The sequence below is a fragment of the Hydra vulgaris genome, chromosome 05, assembly GCF_038396675.1.
Source record: "Hydra vulgaris chromosome 05, alternate assembly HydraT2T_AEP".
In the NCBI taxonomy this organism is placed as follows: Eukaryota; Metazoa; Cnidaria; class Hydrozoa; order Anthoathecata; family Hydridae; genus Hydra; species Hydra vulgaris.
The window spans coordinates 37,452,684-37,475,101 of record NC_088924.1 but is presented as its reverse complement, the minus strand read 5'-3'; the positions used below and the strand labels follow the sequence as shown (position 1 = coordinate 37,475,101).

At 32.3% G+C, this 22,418-nt stretch overlaps 1 protein-coding gene across 1 annotated transcript in view; it reads left to right on the top strand.

The window, feature by feature from the left end:
* The window catches only part of LOC124806900 (pneumococcal serine-rich repeat protein), a 67,807-nt gene extending 46,472 nt beyond the window's left edge, over positions 1 to 21,335 (top strand). The window contains exon 3 of the mRNA XM_065798090.1: positions 8,941 to 21,335. Coding sequence (XP_065654162.1) covers positions 8,941 to 20,735 — 11,795 coding nt within the window. The 3' untranslated portion in view covers positions 20,736 to 21,335. The remainder of the gene's footprint in view (positions 1 to 8,940) is intronic.
* The last annotated feature ends 1,083 nt before the right edge of the window (positions 21,336 to 22,418 follow it).

Here is a 22,418-nt window from a genome sequence, read left to right as displayed (position 1 = left end):
AAACATATTTTATTTAAACATAGTCGTGGTATTTAACAAGTTTGGAAACGCAGGCCATTTTCTTTAGATTTTATAAAATAACTTAAATTTTTAAATATTCTTTTCTGGCGTATATTTTGATCATTTGGATGAGTTGGATGCTGTTTTAACTGCTATTGAGCTGCTATTTGTTGGAAAAAGACCTCAATTTTAGTTCAAATGATACCTAATTTAATTTATCCTAATCAATGTGAAGAAAGAATAATTATGTGTTTGTTTTGCAAGAAGCGATGTAAATCACAAGGTGACTTGTTGCCTCATTAACAAACACAAGGATAAGGTTATTAATAAACATTTTAGTAAAGAGTAAAAGAAATCAGAGCTTATACTTTATCTTAGTTGGTTTGAAAATAGTTAAGTTATTATAAAATAATATATAAAAGTTTGTAGTTTGTTAAAAAATGATGAAAGATTTTAAAGGGTGAAAGCTTTTAAGATTTTAAAAAGTCAAAGAAAATTGAATGAATTAAGAACAAATTTAAAAAATGCTCTTAACTTTGGAACAAGGGCATTTAGGTGAAGGAGGGATCACTTGATCCAACAAAAATGGCTTTTTTCATAAATCAATAAAAATGGCTATTTTCATAGCCACTTTTCTTTGAAAAATATTATTGGTATATTATTAATTTCTCCTAAAGTAGTAAAATAAATACTTATTTTACTACCTTAGTTTTATGGTGTATTAACTTTATGATAAAATAGAAATACAAGATTGGTCAATAAAAATAATATAATTGTCTTTTTAAATTTAAAATATCAATGACACCACTAATATTTTACAATATGTTTTATAAAAGAAAAAAAGATATTTTGTTTTGAACAAATCTTAGCCAAATTAAATTAATACAAACAATTTTTAATTGCTCTTAATTTCTTAATTTTTTTGTTATTGAGCATGACTCAATACTATACTGCTATAATGTAATAATACATATTACCCGTAAAGCTAATTACATTACATTTCCAGCTACTACAAATATTTTTTTTTTTAATTTGTTATTATTGTAACTAAAGACATTAACAGATGGGTTATCCTTGCAAGCACCAAGTGATCGTTGGTGTCCAATATAATTTTCAAATAAGCTATTTGCTAAAACTCTAAAATTCTCCTAAAAATGTTTAGAGACTTGGAGATAATTTAAAACAAATGATGTCACTGATGCATTAGCAGAATGTAAATTATCCCACAAAAATATTAGGCGCAGTAGCACCCCAAAAACTTTTAGCACAACGTTATTCTATATGCAAAAAAATATCATTTGGATACATATGATGAAACTAAACAAGAAGAACAATAAAAGGAAAGAGACTCCACAAGAGAGAAAATTAGTAGCAATAAAGTCACAAACACAAACTAACATAAATGATTTTGTTCCTAAATAAGTTTGGAATATAAAAGACTTGCACTCCTCCAAAGTTAATAAAAGAATAATAAATATTATTATGATGGACAATCAACCTTTTTCTGTAGTTGTCGATCAAGAGTTCGTGGAATTGATTTCTCGCTTGCAACCACAATAACTAATTCCGAGTAGAAAATTTTTTAAAAATTCTACCATTATCATATGAAAAAAAAAGTAGTATTTAATGACATTTCTGTAGCTGATCATATTTTATTTACAACAGATATTTTGACAAATATCCATAGTAATGATGCATTTACATAATATGCTGTGCATTGGATTATCGATTAATAGAAAGGATTGTGTTTTATACTGTAAGCATTTTCCAGAGTCTCACACTGGAATAAATATTTCAAATTTGTTTGATGCAATGCTAATTAATTAGGATATTTCCAAAAAGTAAATAAATATAGTCTTTCGAGTCAGTGCACAGTGGGCCAGAGGTGAGCAAAACCCTTAAAAACCAATTTTATATTAGTGTAATTTCTTTTTGTAAATGTAATCTAAAGACCCCCAGCACTCTAAAACTGATCTAATTTTTTCGCTACTGTGATTTTCGAGCTCAGTATATCAACTTTACCGCAAAAATGGCAATATTTTACCTGTCAAATATTGGTGAAAATGTAAAAAATCATATAAAAATTAAATATGAGGCCAGCAAGATAATTTTACAACATTTTACTTTCTTAACAGTTTATATTAATCCATTGACATCATATATCAAATTAAAATAAAGAAATATGAAAATTTATTTTTTATGCTTGCTTTTTTCAGTGTTTTTCGATAAAACCCCTTAAAACGTGGAATATTTTTTTTTAACACTTACTATTACACAAGTAGAAAAACACTAGGCTGCACTTGCCCTCACCCTAAATGTGAGGGCAACATGTTGATAAAATATTTTTTGTATTATTCTCAACTTGACTTATATTCATCGATAAGTTTTAAGTTTCATAGTATTATCTCTCAGTGTTCAAAAATAATGAAGATGAAATTTCGGGGCTTATTTGTTCCCAGCCTTAATCATCACAAACTTTTGCAAAGCCTCATTATTTAACATAAGTATAAACATACAAATGTTTGGAGTTTGCTCCATGTCTGCAAGTTAGCCATCCTAAACACCAAAAAATGCTGGATCCGTCACTGAAGAAAATATTTATTATTTGTATTTGTGTATGCAAAAAGTTTTTATTTATATAAAAAGAAGAGTTTAGTTTAGTAAGGAGAAATTAGTTTGTTTACAAGAAAAAAAGATTTTTAATTTCTTGTTGTGTTGAAAGCAAAAAAACTACATCATCTAGTATTTTAGTTTTAATGTCATCTAAATAACTTTTCTCGTTTTCATATAGAAAATTATACTTTATATGTGTCAAATGTGTTTTGTTCATTTAAATAACACCCATAAAATGGAAAAACAGTCAATTAGTTGTGAAAAGTAGTCATTTCATATACCCTGATATTAATGTTTTAGACTAAAACAACAGAGAGCACTACACAATAAAATTCCCCAGGTCTTAAACAAATTATGATCTTATGATGAAATTATTTGGCAGCTATGTTACAAAGATATCCAGAATAAGGAGGAGTCAGGGAAAAGTCAAAGACTCCTATCAACCTGAGGAGGTCAAGGGACTCTTGTTGTACTAATGTATGATATATGTCATTATCAATGAATATGTTAATAAAGTTCAATTTTACTGAACATTAATTGTTTATATTTACAATATCAATAAAATTAAGTACATAAAATAAATAAATATCAGAAAAAGTCTTGACAATCCATAACCACACCTACCTGTGCAAATATAACCATTTCTAGAGACCAAATATGGCCAGATTTAATTTTCCTGATATTAATTACCTATATTTAGGCATACAACATGTACCATTTAATTGTAAAACCATCTAGATATTCCAGAAGCACCCTTAACCACCCCTAAAATGATCACCTGAGCGGTCATGACCACTCCTGAAGACCAAATATGCTATGTCTATATTTAACCCATAAATAGTTTTGCTATTTTTAGACAATTCTGGCCCACTGTGTAGTGCTTATAACGTGCAACTTGGAATTAACTAGTTGAAATCCTCAGACATCTCAAGTTTTATTTATCAACTGCAGCTCGTTATCCAAAGATGCACTTTTTGATCAGGTTGCTGTATATGTCATGATAAAGAAATGCAGAAGCATCCGCACTCATTTTAACCATTCGAGTTTAGATTGCACCAAATTAAAAAAAATACAGAAAGAATTAGATTCCAAAATTTCAACAGCTTAATTACCAATTCAAGATGTTCCAACAAGCTGGAATAGTACATGTTAAATGTTGTATTAAATTGAGAATCTCAAAAGATTTATACAACTTTATACAGCAGACCACCCTCATTTGTTAAATTTAATATTAAGTTCAAATAAATGGGAGTTAATTGAAAATGTATTAGGAACTTTACAACCACATTTTACAAAAAATTTTATGATTACTGATAGTCAGTAAATCAAAATCAATGTTGTCATCAGTAATTAGCCATATACATGCATGACATAATTTTTATGAAAGACTTGCTTAATGTTATAATTAAGACTATAAGTATGTATATATTATGATTCAGATTATTTCAAAATATTATATATTATATTTTGAATTAAACTTCTGTAATAATCATTTTTTGGTATACTTTTTTACATATGCTTTTTTTATATGCTTTTTTTTTCTCTTTTTTAAATTGAATTCTATATGATTATGTACTTTAGTGATGCAATATTTGATAGCAGACTTTTTTGCATCAAGTATAAGTACTTTGTTTGCAATTATATACTTTGCAATACAACATAGCAAAAATAAAAAATTATATTCAAGCTTTTGAATTTTAATTTAAGAAGCATATTTAACTAGCATATTTAAGTATAATATATTTATAAGTATTTAAAAAGTATTTGTACAAACTTATTGAAAAAATATCTCTTTTTTCCTAAATAATTTTTTTTAATCAAGTTTTTTTACTTAATAATATCATTTTTTATTTATTTATTATTAATTTATTATTATTGATTAGTAAATGTAAATTACTTAATAAATATATTAATAATATAATTTTACTTAATAATAATAAAAGTAGAAAAGCATTTTTCCACTAAATTTTTTGTTGACATTGGTTCATAAATATGTGCTTTTAACTCATCTAAAATTATAATAATGTACATGAATTTTCTTGTTTCTAGTAAAGATTCCAACATAATGTAAAGACTGATATATAAATTATTAACTGATCCAGCTAAGTAAACTTTATATAAAATAAAGAGTTTATTTATGCTTTATTAACTAACATTACAAATAAATATACACTGAATAACTGACACTATTGATTTACATCCTTAGACATCCATCTAATTATACAGTCAATGAAATGTTTGCATCTATAATATTTTTATATAGAAATTATATACAAACTTTATCACATAACTACATTTCTTAAATGTTGATGTCTTTATTCAATGCTAAATTTGTCAATTCGTCTTAGTAAACAAAAAGAAAAAGGAATTAAACCTTATCATTTATTATTACATTTAGAATATGTAACATTAAACATGGACTATTTTTAAAGATTTTTCTAAAGTTTTTAAATTTTTTTTTTTTTAGTTAAAGTTTATTTATTTTTTTATTTTTTATTTTTAGTTAAGTACTTTTTTTTTTAGCTTGCTCTATAATTTGGCTAAACTAAATTCTTTCACCGCATTTTAAAAAAATTTGATTTTTATAAGATGCAAACAGCAGGTTTGCTCAGGTCTGAAATATTATTTGATGAATCGCCACACAAGGAGTGTGATCCACACGTGCTCCCTGTAACGGCCATTAATATATATATATGGTAAATGGTACATGTGGTATGCCTAAATATAGGTAATTAATATATATATATATATATATATATATATATATATATATATATATATATATATATATATGTATGTATGTATATATAAATATATGTTTTTAATTATTCACCTCACCATGACCAAGGGGACCAACAGTCAAGGAGGCTACTTTTTTGTATTGGAACCAAATAAGGGAATCAGACAACTTTTTAAAACTTAAAATTTTAAGTTACTTTAAGGACCACCCTAATATATATATGTGTATATATATATATATATATATATATATATATATATATATATATATATATATATATATATATATATATATATATATATATATATATATATATATGTATAAATTAGTAAAAATATCTTCTACAGCATGTTTCGCCATCATTAGGCTCATCAGGAAGAATGTCTAAACATCAAAAAGTTTAAATTATAGAAAAATTATTTCACAGGAAGTTGGGAATTGATATAATTATTTATGTAATAACTGTAGTATTTTGCAACCAGGAAGTTGCATCAACTACATTAGATAATTAAAAAATCATGAAAAGAATTCTTTAGAATTAGGGTAATTTTCGACTGGTCATTTGTTTTTATAATTTTTTAGAAGAAACTTATTTTCTTGTCTGCAGTTAGAAATTAATTCAGATTTTTTATTCAGTAAATTTTCTTGATCTAAATGTGTAATAATTTCAAATTTTTCTTGTAAACATAGCACACATTTTTTGGAAATGATATTATAGGCAGGCGCAGTTTTTAGAATGGCCCAGTTTAATTTGAAATTAATATTTTTTTCTTTCAGTAGCCAAATATATTTTGATAGCATAGTCTCTTTAGAGTATTTTTTATGTTTAAATGATTGTTTGTGGTTGGCATAATGTTTTTTCCATTTGCCTTCGGTTAAGCCAATATTTTGTTTATCAGGGTTGTTTTGCGAGGAAACAATGCAGTCATAGGGTAGTCAATTTTTTGCTTGCAGTTACAATTTTCAGTATTTTTTTCTTTGGGAAATTCATTTTTATTAATCAATGCAAAATTATGGCCTTTTATAATTCTTTCAATATTTTTCGTACAGCTATAGCTTACCTTAATAGTGTTTCTCTTAAAAATTTTGTGTAATTTATTAGAGGGAGGGAAATGTATGTTGACTAATTTTAAAAACACTTTTCCAATATTTGTTGAAACATTTTTGCTGTACGGAGGGTTGAACCTAATTATATTTCTATTTCTATTTCGCTTTTTTGCAATTTTTGTTTAAAATTTTAGCTCGAAATTTTTAAATCTGCTTGTTTTAAGAGCATCTTCATACACGCGTTTGGAAGAGTTGAAAATATTTTCATTAGAAGAGTTTTGATTTAGTCTATTGTTAATTGAAATAGGAATTTGTTTTAGGATTTGAGGGGGATGATTTGAATTTATATTAATATACAATAATTCATCATTAGGTTTTTTATAAGGCCTATAAGAATTTTCCGAGTTGTTAAATGTGACATCAAGAAAATTCACAATTTTTAAATTAATGTTAATTTCAATTTGGAAGCCAATGTTTTTGAAAATTTGTATAATATTTTTTCTGATTTTGTCAAGTTGAGGCCCTGATTTTTTTTTTGCATAATAATTAAACCATGTTGTTTAATTATTATGCAAACCAATGTTTAATTAGACGAATTGTGTTGTCTGTAATTTCAGTGTGGATTTTTCCAAATTCTATTGTTTTATCTAAAATTTCGGCCATAATTTATATAATTTTACATAAAATATATAATTTTGCATTGATTAATAAAAATGAATTTCCCAAAGAAAAAAACTATAAAATTGCTAATAAAAATGAATGCACATTTATACAATTTGATATTAATGATTTTTACCCCTCAATTACGGCGATGATGGTTAAATTATAAAACATTAGAACAGTTGACATAATTAGAATGAATTAATTTTGAACTAAAGTGGATTGCTTTGCATTAGGAAAGCTTGCCCAGTTTTCTTCAATAACTTGAAGAGCATACTGCAGCTGCTCTTCCCTCTTGAATTGACCAGACTTTGTTGCATCTTGGATTGGGACGACCTCTCTTTCTGCATGGTCATTGGTTAATGGTTGGGATTTTACAATTGTCTCTGCTGCGTTGAAGTTATCTCAGCTGTTCCATGTTTCCGGATCTTTAGCTGGGAATATATCTGGCATGTCCAGAGTAACAAATATGTTACTACTCCTCTTGTTAACAAAATCAGGAAGAGTTTTTTGTTGTACCATAGCCAAATCCACCTGGACGTGTTTCAAGGGTTCCTCTTCTCCTTTTTACTCTGAGGATCCTTTAACAAGTTGAAGCTTTGTGTTGAAATTCACCTCGGGATTGAAAAGGTAAAAGAGAATCAAATTTTTAATAGATACCAAATGTGGCCTGCAAGGTTTTGGCATTCTTTTACTGTATCTGTCTCTGTATGCTCTAAAACCATTTATTCGTCCAGTTTTTTTCCCTGCATTTCAACCTTTTCGAACTCTCTCCCATCTTCATGTTTTCCTGATTCTTCAACTTTTTAAGTCTTCAGTCAAATGTTTCCTTGCTCTATAACTCTATTCTTTTATCCTAGTAACTCCCAACTTAAAATTAGTTGCTTCTAGCCTTTTAGGAAGAGAGATTTTTTTCTTTTTAAAAAAAACATAAAAAATTAAAAATTACAAATCTAAAAAAAAAAACATTTTACATATTCACCTTTTAATGATGTTCTCACAAATGTGAATTATTCAGTAGTTTTAAATTGTAAAAAAATTGTTATTATTAAAATTTTAAAATAATTTTGAAAGGTGCCAAAAATGTGCTAACAACAAATTATATAATTTACAACAAAATATTTTAACAATTCATTTATCAAAACATTTTTTAAAAAATTGAATTTATATTTACTAATAGCATTTATATTATATGCAACATATAAATCATTATTATATTATACTCAAATGTATAATATTTAAATGTGTATTTACTTAAATAAAATGTTTATTTTTACTTATTCGTTAAAATCTATTTATTTAAATATATAAATTATATAAATTATATTTATAGTTTGTTCCGAATGGCTTCATTTTGAACATATATTAAACATTTTATTATATAAGATCTTTCAAGAACTTCTTGTATGCTGATATTCTCACAAAACAAAAAACTTTGTTAACCTCCTCTAAATATTGATCAAACCTATTTGAAAAATAACCAGAGCTTCAGACAAAAAATTTTAACACATCAAAAATGACGACTACCTTAATATATATATATATATATATACATATACTGTATATATACATATACTGTAATACTGTATATATACATATACTGTATATATATATATATATATATATATATATATATATATATATATATATATATATATATATATATATATATATATATATATATATATATACATATACATATATATATATATATTTATATATTTATATATATATATACATATACATACATAAATACATATATATATATATATATATATATATATATATATATATATATATATATATATATATATATATACATGTACATACATATATATATACATAAGTATATATATATAAATAAATCATATGACTTTTAGAAAAGTATTCTTGTTCCTGCTTACAAGAATTTTGTAGTAAGCACTACAAAGCAGGATTCTGTTCACTAGTATCTCAATCATGTTTAACTTCAACAATAATTACTAATGCTACAACATCAACAGTCGAAACATCAACAACAATTGAAGTTCACGCTACCTCGACTAAATCTACAAACACAACAACTAAATCTACAACAACAACTGAAGCTCCATCAATTGAATCCACAACAACAGCAACCAAGACCACAATTATGAATAAATCTTCAACTGCTGAACTTAAAACAACAACTGCTAAAACAGCAATTACAACTGAAGCTCCAACAACCTCTACTGAATCTAAAACATCCAAAACAACAAAAACAACTGATGGTCTAACTACTGAATCAACAACTTTAACAGCCGAGACTACAGCAACAACTGAATCAACAACAACAACTGCCGAGAGCAAAGCAACAACTGAAGCACCAACAACTGAATCAACTACAACAGCAGCAGAGACTATATTAACAACTGAATCAACATCAACATCAGCGAATACTACAACAACAACTGAATCACCAACAACTGAATCAACAACAACAACTGCTGAAACAACAATTACAACTGAAGCTCCAACATCCTCTACTAAATCTACAACATCCGAAACAACAAAAACTACTGATAGTCTAACTACAGAATCAACAACTTCAACAGCCAAGACTACAGAAACAATTGCCCAGAGCACAACAACAACTGAATTACCAATAACTGAATCAACTACAATAACAGCAGAGATTACAATAACAACTAAATCTACATTACCATCAGCAGATACTGCAACAACTACTGAAACACCATCAATTGAATCAACAACAACAATTGCTGAAACACCAATTACAACTAAAGCTCCAACACCCTCTACTGAATCTACAACGTCCGAAACAACAACAACTGTTGGATTAAATAATGAATCAACAACGTCAACAGCCGAGACTACAGCAACAACTGAATCAACAACATTTACACTTGAGACCACAACACCAACTGAAGCACCAACTATTGAATCAACAACAACAACTGCTGAAACAACAATTACAACTAAAGCTCCAACAACTTCTACTAAATCTACTACATCCGAAACAACAACAACAACTGATGGTCTAACTACTGAATCAACAACTTTAACAGTCCAGACTACAGCAACAACTGAATCAACAACAACAACTGCCGAGAGCAAAACAACAACTGAAGCACCAACAACTGAATCAACTACAACAACAGCAGAGACTACATTAACAACTGAATCAACATCAACATCAGCGGAAACTACAACAACAACTGAAGCACCAACAACTGAATCAACAACAACAAATGCTAAAACAACAATTACAACTGAAGCTCCAACAACCTCTACTGAATCTACAACATCCAAAACAACAACAACAACTGATAGTCTAACTACTGAATCAACAACTTTAACAGTCCAGACTACAGCAACAACTGAATCAACAACAACAACTGCCGAGAGCAAAACAACAACTGAAGCACCAACAACTGAATCAACTACAACAACAGCAGAGACTACATTAACAACTGAATCAACATCAACATCAGCGGAAACTACAACAACAACTGAAGCACCAACAACTGAATCAACAACAACAACTGCTGAAACAACAATTACAACTGAAGCTCCAACATCCTCTACTAAATCTACAACATCCGAAACAACAAAAACTACTGATAGTCTAACTACAGAATCAACAACTTTAACAGCCAAGACTACAGAAACAATTGCCCAGAGCACAACAACAACGGAATTACCAATAACTGAATCAACTACAATAACAGCAGAGATTACAATAACAACTGAATCTACATTACCATCAGCAGATACTGCAACAACTACTGAAACACCATCAATTGAATCAACAACAACAATTGCTGAAACACCAATTACAACTGAAGCTCCAACACCCTCTACTGAATCTACAACGTCCGAAACAACAACAACTGTTGGATTAAATAATGAATCAACAACGTCAACAGCCAAGACTACAGCAACAACTGATTCAACAACATTTACATTTGAGAACACATCACCAACTGAAGAACCAACTATTGAATTAACAACAACAACTGCTGAAACAACAATTACAACTAAAGCTCCAACAACCTCTACTAAATCTACAACATCCGAAATAACAACAACAACTGATGGTCTAACTACTGAATCAACAACTTTAACAGCCGAGACTACAGCAACAACTGAATCAACAACAACATCTGCCCGGAGTACAACAATAACTGAAGCACCAACAATTAAATCAACTAAAACAACAGCAGAGACTACATTAACAACTGAATCAACATCAACATCAGCGGACACTACAACAACTACCGAAGCATCAACAACTGAATCAACAACATCAACTGCCGAATCAACAATGATAACTACAGCTTCAGCACCCTCTACTGAATTTACAACATCCGAAACAACAACAGCAACTGTTGGTCTAACTACTGAATCAACAACATTAAACTCCGAGACTACAGCAAAAACTGAATCAACAACAACATCTGCCGAGAACACAACAACAACTGAATCACTAATAACTAAATTAACTACAACAACAGCAGAGACTACATTAACAACTGAGTCAACGTCAACATCAGCGGATACTACAACAACAACTGAAGCACCAACAACTGAATCAACTACAACAACAGCAGAAACTACATTAACAACTGAATCAACATCAGCATCAGCAAATACTACAACAACAACTAAAGCACCAACAACTGAATCAACAACAACAACTGCTGAAATTACAATTACAACTGAAGCTCCAACATCCTCTACTGAATCTACAACATCCGAAACAACAAAAACTACTGATGGTCTAACTACTGAATCAACACCTTCAACAGCCAAGACTACAGCATCAATTGCCCAGAGCACAACAACAACGGAATTACCAATAACTGAATCAACTACAATGACAGCAGAGATTACAATAACAACTGAATCACCATTACCATCAGCGGATACTGCAACAGCAACTGAAGCATCTACAATTAAATCAACAGCAACATTTGCTGAAACACCAATTACAACTGAAGCTCCAACACACTCTACTGAATCTACAACGTCCGAAACAACAACAACAACAACTGTTGGATTAACTACTGAATCAACAACCTCAACAACCGAGACTACAGCAACAACTGATTCAACAACAACAACTGCCGAGAGCACAACAACAACTGAAGTTCCAACAACTGAATCAACTACAACATCAGCAGAGACTACATTAAGAACTGAATCAACATCAACATCGGCGGATACTACAACAGCAACTGAAGCATCAACAACTGAATCAACAATAACAATAGCAGAGACCACATTAACAACTGAATCAACATCAACATCAGCAGATACTTCAACAACAAATGAAGCACCAACAAATGAATCAACAACAACAACTGCCGAATCAACAATAACAACTGAAGCTTCAACACTTTCTACTGAATCTCCAACATCCAAAACAACAACAACAAATGATGGTCAAACAATTAAATCAACAACAACAACTGCCGAATCAACAATGACAACTGAAGCTTCAACACTTTCTTCTGAATCTACAACATCCGAAACAACAACAACAAATGATGGTCAAACTACTGAATTAACTACTTCAACAGTCGAGACTACAGCAACAACTGCCCATAGCACAACAACAATGGAATTACCAATAACTGAATCAACTACAATAACACCAGAGACTACAATAACAACTGAATCAACATCAACATCAGCGGATACTGCAACAACAACTGAAGCACCATCAACTGAATCAACCGCAACAACTGCTGAAACAACATATACAACTGAAGCTCCAACACCCTCTACTGAATCTTCAACGTCTGAAACAACAACAACAACTGATGGTCTAACTACTGATTCAACAACGTCAACAGCCGAGGCTACAGCAACAACTGAATCAACAACAACAACTGCTGAGAGCACAACAACAACTGAAGTTCCAACAACTGAATCAACTACAACAACAGCAGAGACTACATTAAGAACTGAATCAACATCAACATCAGCGGATACTACAACAACAACTGAAGCATCAACAACTGAGTCAACAATAACAATAGCAGAGACCACATTAACAACTGAATCAACATCAACATCAGCAGATACTACAACAACAAATGAAGCACCAACAAATGAATCAACAACAACAACTGCCGAATCAACAATGACAACTGAAGCTTCAACACTTTCTACTGAATCTCCAACATCCGAAACAACAACAACAAATGATGGTCAAACAATTGAATCAACAACAACAACTGCCGAATCAACAATGACAACTGAAGCTTCAACACTTTCTACTGAATCTACAACATCCGAAACAACAACAACAAATGATGGTCAAACTACTGAATCAACAACTCCAACAGTCGAGACTACAGAAACAACTGCCCATAGCACAACAACAATGGAATTACCAATAACTGAATCAACTACAATAACACCAGAGACTACAATAACAACTGAATCAACATCAACGTCAGCGGATACTGCAACAACAACTGAAGCACCATCAACTGAATCAACCGCAACAACTGCTGAAACAACATATACAACTGAAGCTCCAACACCCTCTACTGAATCTTCAACGTCTGAAACAACAACAACTGATGTTCTAACTACTGATTCAACAACGTCAATAGCCGAGGCTACAGCAACAACTGAATCAACAACAACAACTGCCGAGAGCACAACAACAACTGATGTTCCAACAACTGAATCAACTACAACATCAGCAGAGACTACATATACAACTGAATCAACATCAACATCAGCGGACACTACAACACAAACTGAAGCATCAACAACTGAATCAACAATAACAATAGCAGAGACCACAATAACAACTGAATCAACATCAACATCAGCAGATACTACAACAACAAATGATGGTCAAACAATTGAATCAACAACAACAACTGCCGAATCAACAATGACAACTGAAGCTTCAACACTTTCTACTGAATCTCCAACATCCGAAACAACAACAACAAATGATGGTCAAACTACTGAATCAACAACTTCAACAGTCGAGACTACAGCAACAACTGCCCATAGCACAACAACAATGGAATTACCAATAACTGAATCAACTACAATAACACCAGAGACTACAATAACAACTGAATCAACATCAACATCAACGGATACTGCAACAACAACTGAAGCACCATCAACTGAATCAACCGCAACAACTGCTGAAACAACATATACAACTGAAGCTCCAACACCCTCTACTGAATCTTCAACGTCTGAAACAACAACAACAACTGATGGTCTAACTACTGATTCAACAACGTCAACAGCCGAGGCTACTGCATCAACTGAATCAACAACATCAACTGCCGAGAGCACAACAACAACTGAAGTTCCAACAACTGAATCAACTACAACATCAGCAGAGACTACATTATCAACTGAGTCAATATCAACATCAGCGGACACTACAACAACAACTGAAGCATCAACAACAGTATCAACAATAACACTAGCAGAGACCACAATAACAACTGAATCAATATCAACATCAGCAGATACTACAACAACAAATGAAGCACCAACAATTGAATCAACAACAACAACTGCCGAATCAACAATGACCACTGAAGCTTCAACACTTTCTACTGAATCTACAACATCCGAAACAACAACAACTAATGATGGTCAAACTACTGAATCAACAACTGCAACAGTCGAGACTACAGCAACAACTGCCCATAGCACAACAACAATGGAATTACCAATAACTGAATCAACTACAATAACACCAGAGACTACAATAACAACTGAATCAACATCAGCGGATACTGCAACAACATCTGAAGCACCATCAACTGAATCAACCGCAACAACTGCTGAAACAACATATACAACTGAAGCTCCAACACCCTCTACTGAATCTTCAACGTCTGTAACAACAACAACAACTGATGGTCTAACTACTGATTCAACAACGTCAACAGCCGAGGCTACTGCATCAACTGAATCAACAACATCAACTGCCGAGAGCACAACAACAACTGAAGTTCCAACAACTGAATCAACTACAACATCAGCAGAGACTACATTAACAACTGAGTCAATATCAACATCAGCGGACACTACAACAACAACTGAAGCATCAACAACAGTATCAACAATAACACTCGCAGAGACCACAATAACAACTGAATCAATATCAACATCAGCAGATACTACAACAACAAATGAAGCACCAACAATTGAATCAACAACAACAACTGCCGAATCAACAATGACCACTGAAGCTTCAACACTTTCTACTGAATCTACAACATCCGAAACAACAACAACAAATGATGGTCAAACTACTGAATCAACAACTCCAACAGTCGAGACTACAGAAACAACTGCCCATAGCACAACAACAATGGAATTACCAATAACTGAATCAACTACAATAACACCAGAGACTACAATAACAACTGAATCAACATCAGCGGATACTGCAACAACAACTGAAGCACCATCAACTGAATCAACCGCAACAACTGCTGAAACAACATATACAACTGAAGCTCCAACACCCTCTACTGTAGCTTCAACGTCTGAAACAACAACAACAACTGATGTTCTAACTACTGATTCAACAACGTCAATAGCCGAGGCTACAGCAACAACTGAATCAACAACAACAACTGCCGAGAGCACAACAACAACTGATGTTCCAACAACTGAATCAACTACAACATCAGCAGAGACTACATATACAACTGAATCAACATCAACATCAGCGGACACTACAACACAAACTGAAGCATCAACAACTGAATCAACAATAACAATAGCAGAGACCACAATAACAACTGAATCAATATCAACATCAGCAGATACTACAACAACAAATGAAGCACCAACAATTGAATCAACAACAACAACTGCCGAATCAACAATGACCACTGAAGCTTCAACACTTTCTACTGAATCTCCAACATCCGAAACAACAACAACAAATGATGGTCAAACAATTGAATCAACAACAACAACTGCCGAATCAACAATGACAACTGAAGCTTCAACACTTTCTACTGAATCTACAACATCCGAAACAACAACAACAAATGATGGTCAAACTACTGAATCAACAACTGCAACAGTCGAGACTACAGCAACAACTGCCCATAGCACAACAACAATGGAATTACCAATAACTGAATCAACTACAATAACACCAGAGACTACAATAACAACTGAATCAACATCAGCGGATACTGCAACAACAACTGAAGCACCATCAACTGAATCAACCGCAACAACTGCTGAAACAACATATACAACTGAAGCTCCAACACCCTCTACTGAATCTTCAACGTCTGAAACAACAACAACAACTGATGTTCTAACTACTGATTCAACAACGTCAATAGCCGAGGCTACAGCAACAACTGAATCAACAACATCAACTGCCGAGAGCACAACAACAACTGATGTTCCAACAACTGAATCAACTACAACATCAGCAGAGACTACATATACAACTGAATCAACATCAACATCAGCGGACACTACAACAACAACTGAAGCATCAACAACTGAATCAACAATAACAATAGCAGAGACCACAATAACAACTGAATCAATATCAACATCAGCAGATACTACAACAACAAATGATGGTCAAACAATTGAATCAACAACAACAACTGCCGAATCAACAATGACAACTGAAGCTTCAACACTTTCTACTGAATCTACAACATCCGAAACAACAACAACAAATGATGGTCAAACTACTGAATCAACAACTCCAACAGTCGAGACTACAGAAACAACTGCCCATAGCACAACAACAATGGAATTACCAATAACTGAATCAACTACAATAACACCAGAGACTACAATAACAACTGAATCAACATCAGCGGATACTGCAACAACAACTGAAGCACCATCAACTGAATCAACCGCAACAACTGCTGAAACAACATATACAACTGAAGCTCCAACACCCTCTACTGTAGCTTCAACGTCTGAAACAACAACAACAACTGATGTTCTAACTACTGATTCAACAACGTCAATAGCCGAGGCTACAGCAACAACTGAATCAACAACAACAACTGCCGAGAGCACAACAACAACTGATGTTCCAACAACTGAATCAACTACAACATCAGCAGAGACTACATATACAACTGAATCAACATCAACATCAGCGGACACTACAACACAAACTGAAGCATCAACAACTGAATCAACAATAACAATAGCAGAGACCACAATAACAACTGAATCAATATCAACATCAGCAGATACTACAACAACAAATGAAGCACCAACAATTGAATCAACAACAACAACTGCCGAATCAACAATGACCACTGAAGCTTCAACACTTTCTACTGAATCTCCAACATCCGAAACAACAACAACAAATGATGGTCAAACAATTGAATCAACAACAACAACTGCCGAATCAACAATGACAACTGAAGCTTCAACACTTTCTACTGAATCTACAACATCCGAAACAACAACAACAAATGATGGTCAAACTACTGAATCAACAACTGCAACAGTCGAGACTACAGCAACAACTGCCCATAGCACAACAACAATGGAATTACCAATAACTGAATCAACTACAATAACACCAGAGACTACAATAACAACTGAATCAACATCAGCGGATACTGCAACAACAACTGAAGCACCATCAACTGAATCAACCGCAACAACTGCTGAAACAACATATACAACTGAAGCTCCAACACCCTCTACTGAATCTTCAACGTCTGAAACAACAACAACAACTGATGTTCTAACTACTGATTCAACAACGTCAATAGCCGAGGCTACAGCAACAACTGAATCAACAACATCAACTGCCGAGAGCACAACAACAACTGATGTTCCAACAACTGAATCAACTACAACATCAGCAGAGACTACATATACAACTGAATCAACATCAACATCAGCGGACACTACAACAACAACTGAAGCATCAACAACTGAATCAACAATAACAATAGCAGAGACCACAATAACAACTGAATCAATATCAACATCAGCAGATACTACAACAACAAATGATGGTCAAACAATTGAATCAACAACAACAACTGCCGAATCAACAATGACAACTGAAGCTTCAACACTTTCTACTGAATCTCCAACATCCGAAACAACAACAACAAATGATGGTCAAACTACTGAATCAACAACTTCAACAGTCGAGACTACAGCAACAACTGCCCATAGCACAACAACAATGGAATTACCAACAACTGAATCAACTACAATAACACCAGAGACTCTAATAACAACTGAATCAACATCAACATCAGCGGATACTGCAACAACAACTGAAGCACCATCAACTGAATCGACCGCAACAACTGCTGAAACAACATATACAACTGAAGCTCCAACACCCTCTACTGAATCTTCAATGTCTGAAACAACAACAACAACTGATGTTCTAACTACTGATTCAACAACGTCAATAGCCGAGGCTACAGCAACAACTGAATCAACATCAACAACTGCCGAGAGCACAACAACAACTGAAGTTCCAACAACTGAATCAACTACAACATCAGCAGAGACTACATTTACAACTGAATCAACATCAACATCAGCGGACACTACAACAACAACTGAAGCATCAACAACTGAATCAACAATAACAATAGCAGAGACCACAATAACAACTGAATCAATATCAACATCAGCAGATACTACAACAACAAATGATGGTCAAACAATTGAATCAACAACAACAACTGCCGAATCAACAATGACAACTGAAGCTTCAACACTTTCTACTGAATCTCCAACATCCGAAACAACAACAACAAATGATGGTCAAACTACTGAATCAACAACTTCAACAGTCGAGACTACAGCAACAACTGCCCATAGCACAACAACAATGGAATTACCAACAACTGAATCAACTACAATAACACCAGAGACTACAATAACAACTGAATCAACATCAACATCAGCGGATACTGCAACAACAACTGAAGCACCATCAACTGAATCAACCGCAACAACTGCTGAAACAACATATACAACTGAAGCTCCAACACCCTCTACTGAATCTTCAACGTCTGAAACAACAACAACAACTGATGTTCTAACTACTGATTCAACAACGTCAATAGCCGAGGCTACAGCAACAACTGCCGAGAGCACAACAACAACTGAAGTTCCAACAACTGAATCAACTACAACATCAGCAGAGACTACATTAACAACTGAATCAACATCAACATCAGCGGACACTACAACAACAACTGAAGCATCAACAACTGAATCAACAATAACAATAGCAGAGACCACAATAACAACTGAATCAACATCAACATCAGCAGATACTACAACAACAAATGATGGTCAAACAATTGAATCAACAACAACAACTGCCGAATCAACAATGACAACTGAAGTTTCAACACTTTCTACTGAATCTACATCATCCGAAACAACAACAACAAATGATGGTCAAGGTACTGAATCAACAACTCCAACAGTCGAGACTACAGCAACAACTGCCCATAGCACAACAACAATGGAATTACCAATAACTGAATCAACTACAATAACACCAGAGACTACAATAACAACTGAATCAACATCAACATCAGCGGATACTGCAACAACATCTGAAGCACCATCAACTGAATCAACCGCAACAACTGCTGAAACAACATATACAACTGAAGCTCCAACACCCTCTACTGAATCTTCAACGTCTGAAACAACAACAACAACTGATGGTCTAACTACTGATTCAACAACGTCAACAGCCGAGGCTACAGCAACAACTGAATCAACAACAACAACTGCCGAGAGCACAACAACAACTGAAGTTCCAACAACCTTATCAACTACAACAACAGCAGAGACTACATTAAGAACTGAATCAACATCAACATCAGCGGATACTACAACAACAACTGAAGCATCAACAACTGAATCAACAATAACAATAGCAGAGACCACATTAACAACTGAATCAACATCAACATCAGCAGATACTACAACAACAAATGAAGCACCAACAAATGAATCAACAACAACAACTGCCGAATCAACAATGACAACTGAAGCTTCAACACTTTCTACTGAATCTCCAACATCCGAAACAACAACAACAAATGATGGTCAAAATACTGAATCAACAACTTCAACAGTCGAGACTGCAGCAACAACTGCCCATAGCACAACAACAATGGAATTACCAATAACTGAATCAACTTCAATAACACCAGAGACTATAATAACAACTGAATCAACATCAACATCAGCGGATACTGCAACAACAACTGAAGCACCATCAACTGAATCAACCGCAACAACTGCTGAAACAACATATACAACTGAAGCTCCAACACCCTCTACTGAATCTTCAACGTCTGAAACAACAACAACAACTGATGGTCTAACTACTGATTCAACAACGTCAACAGCCGAGGCTACTGCATCAACTGAATCAACAACATCAACTGCCGAGAGCACAACAACAACTGAAGTTCCAACAACTGAATCAACTACAACAACAGCAGAGACTACATTAACAACTGAATCAACATCAACATCAGCGGATACTACAACAACAACTGAAGCATCAACAACTGAATCAACAATAACAATAGCAGAGACCACATTAGCAACTGATTCAACTTTAACGTCAATCGTGACCACAGCAACAACTGAGTCAACAGCAACAACTGCCTAGAGCACAACAACGTCTGTAGCACCAATAACTGAATCAACTCGATAACAGCAGAGACTACAATAACAACTGAATCAACATCAGCGGTTATTTCAACAACAACTGAAGCATAGAAAACTGATTCAACAACATTAACATTCGAGACCACAACACCAACTGAAGCATTAACAGCTGAATCAACAAGTTTAACTGCCGAAACAACATTTACTTTTGAGTCTATATCAACCTCTACGTAATCTACAATATTCGAAACAACATCGCTTTAATTACAAAATATGTACATATTTTACAACAATTTTTTACTATCACAAATATCTTTTTTTGCCGAGTAAAATGTAGATTTAAATTTAGCACTGTTATATTTTATGCCTTGATTTTTTTTTTAAGTTTTCATTAATTTCGTATCTTTTTCAAACTATATTGTTTTTTATCTTTTTTGTTTACTTATTTCTTATATAAGGATTTTTTTGATATTGTTAGATTTGCTTGTTTTGACTATTGTAATAATTTTTTTATTTATTTGTAATTTAAATGTTTTATGTAAACTTTTAAATTTTTATATTTATTTTAAATAAAATAAATTAAGATTTTTTTAATATACAAGTTAAGATTTTTTTTTTTTTTTTTTTTTAATCTTAACCCTTAATGGCTAAACATTCAGAGAATTTGGATAGTAGACAAATGTTTTTTCTCTAAGTGGGGAATTAATATCACAGTAATTGGTTTTGGTCTAAAAGTTCAAGATATATTTTTTGTGCACACTGATAAAAGATTTTTCTTTCTGAAAATAATCATCGATAAGTTTTTTCATTTCTAAAGGAACTTTTTAAAAGTTTTGTTTTAGTAATTTTTCATGATGAATAGCTAACAAAAGTTGTTAAAAAAAAAAAAAAAAAAAGGATAACGATATAGAGGTCGCGGTGCAGTCGTTTGAGCGCTTTCTTAGAAACCACAGTGGGCCAGAATAGACTATTTGGAGACAAAATTAATAGTTAAATTAATAATAATACTGTATTCACCAAATTTCACAAGAATACCATAATGAGGTCTGCGCTTCTTGTGAAAGTGATAATTTTATTATTTAATTACTTTGGATACCTAATTTTGCATAGCAACAACCTATTTTTGGAAATCATCAGTTTTTCGTTGGTGCTATATTTACCGAATTTGACATGAGTACAAATATTAGGTTTAAGCTTCTTTAAAAATTTATATTTTTTATATTTGGTTTCTATTGATACCTTACTTTGGATTGCAACAATTCGTTTTTGGTAGTTAGAGATATTTTATTTGTGCTACGTACACTAAGCTTTACCATGTTGTATTAATATAAGGTCTTTGCTTCTTATAAAAGTGATTTTTTAATAATTTGTTATTATGGTTACTTAATTTTGCATGCGTAATTAGGTAGTATATCACCTACGGTTTACTAATTTTGCTTTTAAAATTAGGTAACTATAGCAATATATTTAATTAAAATTTATATTAATTAAACAATTAATTTTTTTTACACATAACTTTAGTACTTGTTCCCCAACAGCCCTAAGTGCCGCCACGAAAACAAGTTCTTGTTATGAAATTCTTATTAAAATTACAAAGCTACAAACCTAACTTACAATAACTATATTACTTCATACATCTATAGACTAACTAATAAATTACTCACACATACACATCTATTATAAT